Genomic DNA, 4,725 nt, shown 5'->3' with positions numbered 1-4,725 from the left:
GAGCCTTACAGCAACTGGCAAAGAGTTTTATGGACTCGAGTGTTTGCAATGGGAACCCAGTCTTAGTTAATAAACCGCACCAGTTCAGTTAAGCAAATCATGACTGAACCATTAACCATCATCCCAACACACTGTAAACTGAAAAAGTTTTGGAGTATGAACGTCTGTGTTTATAAATGAATAACTACTGGTGCATTCAAATAAACCAGTCATAAAAAAGTGTTTTTATCAGATGACATCCCCCAAAAATAGACTAAAATAAATGAATAAAATTCAATAATCATTTAATTAATGGCAATAAGATTTTTAATTCGTTTTTTTTTGGTATGATGTCGAGAACACGGATAAAAATTAATATTCAAGAGTCATTCAATGTTTACAGCATGATTCTAATTGAATAGATTTGTTGGACACTAATATTTTAAGTAAAAGATAACAACACATTGTCACACTATTAAATTAATATTTATACCTCTTTGTTTTGCCCTGAGGCTGTAATACTGGTTCTATGAAGTGAACTTACTGTGTATGGTTTGAATAATACTTTGTGTCTACCATGTTTTTTCCCCAATAAAATAACATAAGTCAATATTTGTATTGATATTATTTATAGAGTGAAGGAGGACCTTAAAAAGCACATAAATATATGTTAACATTTACAGTTAATGTATAAATGTCATGCTGGTTGGGGTAGTTGATGGTTGGTGCCCTCTCACATAGACTTGATCATCATCCTGGTGGCCTTGACGGAATAAGGGGCAGGAGTTTTCCAGGTGTGCCAGTGGAGGCCTGACGCCCAACCGATGTGGTTACCAGCAGGATGCCAGTCACCATTTAGACTGGCAGAGCCACAACGGCTGTACCACCAACCTCCACCATCTGAAGAGGAACATTCCATTTCAGCAATGTCACCAAAGATGCATGGGGAGCATCCATCATTGTCCCGATCAATGGTACTGAAGCCATAGCGATTCTGGTCAATGCCTGGATAGGCCCCACGGATGGCATCACCTTTGGACAGATTTGGAAACCATTTAATATCATATGTAGGATTTTATCATGATTAAATTAACCCTTCATTCATTTAGACACATTACAAATGAGCTGTACACTTGTGTATCAAGATTGTAATGTGACTAATCTTTCAGAGAATACAGAAGTAGGCAAAAACACTACCTAGGTGTTTATAAAAAGCAAAGAAAATAATAAGAAAACCTAAGAAGTCGCTGTCAGAAGAGCCCACAGTACCTGCATTCCCACTGTAGTTCCCAACATGCAGTTTGAAAGCTGTTTTCTCATTGCCTAATCTGAAGTGTCCGTACTCAGCGAAAGCAGTGCCACCTTCATGGTCCCACAGGTCGACCCTCATACTCCATCTTTTGGTTTTGTTCTTGGTCAGAGAGAAAACCTTTTGCAGACCAAGCCAGTGGTCATCTGAGGGAATCAGCAAAGCACAAAGAAAGGGTTTATGTTTCCAGTTAGTAGAAACAAAGAAAGACATTCTTTGATATGAGTAACACTTGGCTTATGCTTTTATTCAAAATCTCCTTATAACAGCAACTGTCTGCTTGGTGCAAGATACAAGTATTTTAGTTTGCCGGCTGATAAGTCTATCAATGATTCAAACTCAACTTAAAGTTAAGGGTCACAATATATGCTTGTAATTGGAGATCTGTTCCAAAAACATTTGTGGGATATTTTTTATTATCTGTGTGTTTGGTAAGGTTTATCACTCATCTCAAACTACATGCCTGTCACTCTTCAACAACCCCCACCAGTTTTAAATGGTTAGAGGATTTATAATGACTTTATTTACACACACAGCAGTTACTACAGTAGTTGAGTACTTAACTTACGTGTCAGGCTTCCAAATCCATTTTTGTATGCAGCCCATTTCCTGTTGAAGGAAACCGCTCCACCACTGCGTTTCTGAAACACTGTCCAACCTCCATCTGACTGCATCTCACAGTACACCTGAGCAAGTGGAGAAGAGAATACAAGCTTTGGAAAAGATTCCATTATGGGTTACATTTTTAGAAGTGAAATACAAACTTCAAATTCTGTTATAGATGAAAGGTTGACTTTATTTATGTTAGTGGCTGATAATCTTTCGTATGCATGTGCTTATCACCATTTGCATTAAGCTTAAGTTGCTAATATTTGCCTATGGAGTGGTCACTAGCACCACACCCACCTACCTGAACTCAGGGCACGTAGGCTTAAGAGCCTTCACATTCACAAAGATGAACTAGTCTTACTGTCTCAGTCTAAACTACTCTCTCCATCTCTCTCTAAGAATATATCATTTGCATGCAGTATTTGTTACTGAATGCACCTGCAACATAGAACAGAATATGAGGAAGTATTGATCGAAGTCACTTTGGACAAAGGCTACTGCTAATAGAATGAATGTATACTAAGGGATGCAGGTTTAGCAAACAGTCCATTACAAGCATGAATATCTTCTTTGCACATTATGTGCCATGTGTAATGTATAGTTCGATACCTTAAAGGGGGTTTTCACTCCGGGAGGCTGGATTACATAAACCCCATTGGATGCTTGTGGCAAGAGAGCCTTAATCTGTGTGCAGTCTGTTCCTGAGGTTTACATGACAGAGAACAACAAGAATAAAGTAACATTTAAATACATGGTGTCTTGTACTTCCATAAATTGTTAACTATATGAAATTGTAACTATACAGTAAGCAATAATGGCACGCTCCATACCTTGAGGAGACACTGCCCTCTGCTGGTTGTAACAATACAGAAACAGTTTTAAGTGAGACTTGAGGTAGTGTAAATATGCAATGTAAAAAAAAAAGAAAAAAGAAAAAAAACAGACACAACAGCCAGAGCTCAGAATAAACATAAAGTTAAATTAAATATATTAAACTGAAACATACTAAAGACAGTAAGTGAAGGACATTGGAGAAAAATGGTATGGTAGTGTAGTTTTATATTTTATACCTTAGCCTGCACTTGGCAGCTCAAGAGAAGCAGAGTCAAGATCAGCCCACAGCCCCCAACCTTACTCTCCATTGTAACCTGTTATTCAGAGGTTGAAAGTGTCATGTCAGCCATAATGTAGCCTTAATGTTTTCTAAACAGGCATGACAGATACAGCACAGCATTTCATGAATGCATGTTAAATGAAAACTCACATTCAACTCACTTACAAATGTGAGAAGTTTCATCTTTTGTTCAATTTCACAAATCTGAAGAGTAAAATAATACTATTAATAATAAATCATTTCTTTCTCTACACACTTACCTGTGTATTGGATGGACCTTGTATCCCAGCTCAAAATCTACAACACAAGGAGCACTTTTATCCGCTCACTAAACTGCCACACCTCCTTCATGCTTGCAATAAATGAAGTCAGTTACTGTCATGCAGACTGGGTGGGGACAAAGTCTGACTAACACAGCTACAGTCATCTAACTTCCCCTATTCCTCTCAAGTAATGTGCTGTTTTGGAAATGTGCGTCACACAACTTTGACATCAGTCCAATTTCTCGGACTGTTTTTACCATCTGGCTGCAACCCTTGAGGCAAACAACATTCCAAGACTGACTCGAGAAATACTTTCTGTGGTTGGTGAAGCCTAATGCAGTGCAATTAAAATGAAGTTAAAATGAAGCTTATTCAGCAAAGTTTCAGTAAGTAAGACCACATCACAACTGCTCCACCTCCAGCATTCCTAAAAAATATCACCTAACCCTAAATCCTAACCCTAAACATTTTTAAATTCTTGCACTGATAAAATTAGAAGCTCTTTCATTTTGACACTACAGAGCCCCTAAAGTCATGAAAGGTGACACTTTATTAATCTTGTTATATTATGTACACAAGATAATTTACCATAAATTTCAACTTCAAATGTGCACAGTCATCATATAATGGAAAGGACTCAGTTAATTAAGCACTATTTTCATCTCAGAATGTCATACACTGTAATTCTCTTATCAGAGATTTGTAATAAGTTTTGGGTCATCAGGCCTCATTTACACATGATTATGAATCATGAATAAAGGGTTAAATGTCTCACACATATGAATTTAGAGTAAATGACAGAAAATAAAAAAATATCACCTTTCAGGACTTTAGGGGTGTTTGCTTCTTGCATCTTTAAATGATGCTCCAGGACCATTATACCTTTTTTCAGCCATGCTGCAGATGTGGATCTGGGAATGGTGATTCACCACTTTAGTCCAGTTGAAGAACTAGTGGATGGATTGCCATGAAATTTTGTACAGATATCCACGGTCCCCCGTGACCTTTGTAGTTCTAGTAGTGGATCTAAATTTTCAGTCATCCAGTGTAAAATGTCTTTCGTAGACATATTTCCCTTTTTGAATTTGTCTATGTCTATGATTAGCACAAACGTCTGTTCTGACATTCAATGAGTTGTAATGACTTTCATTTGACACATCTATTAATTTGTTCAATTAATAATTATTGAATGAATTGCTGTTCAATATAGCGGATACATTTGTGTCCCCTATCAGCCTTAATGTTTAGATCAAATTATTAAATTATCAAAATATTTATGAAAACATGATGACATTCGCATTGAGCTCAAAGTACTGCTTTACCTATACAGTCTCCCAGAAGCGTTAGCATCTGTGTTTTTTGATTGGTTGCCAGCTGTCTTACCTTTTATGAGGCAGACAGAAGAGACAGAAACTTGAGGTGGAAATCACTTTGTTTAGTTCAGCTCAAAG

At 37.1% G+C, this 4,725-nt stretch overlaps 1 protein-coding gene across 1 annotated transcript; it reads right to left on the bottom strand.

Moving 5' to 3' along the window:
• Positions 1–633: 633 nt before the first annotated feature.
• On the bottom strand, positions 634–4,151 carry LOC128353523 (angiopoietin-related protein 5-like). Its single transcript, XM_053314219.1, has 8 exons — positions 4,094–4,151; positions 3,289–3,308; positions 2,968–3,045; positions 2,728–2,749; positions 2,507–2,598; positions 1,857–1,974; positions 1,249–1,434; positions 634–1,011 (listed from the first exon to the last, which is right to left on the bottom strand). Exons 1-8 carry the CDS (start codon positions 4,149–4,151, stop codon positions 713–715), a joined length of 873 nt encoding a protein of 290 aa, XP_053170194.1. The 3' UTR covers positions 634–712.
• Between the last annotated feature and the right edge of the window lie 574 nt (positions 4,152–4,725).

Source organism: Scomber japonicus, chromosome 23, assembly GCF_027409825.1.
Source record: "Scomber japonicus isolate fScoJap1 chromosome 23, fScoJap1.pri, whole genome shotgun sequence".
In the NCBI taxonomy this organism is placed as follows: Eukaryota; Metazoa; Chordata; class Actinopteri; order Scombriformes; family Scombridae; genus Scomber; species Scomber japonicus.
The sequence above is the reverse complement of the archived record's forward strand: the minus strand, read 5'-3'. Positions and strand labels throughout refer to the sequence as shown.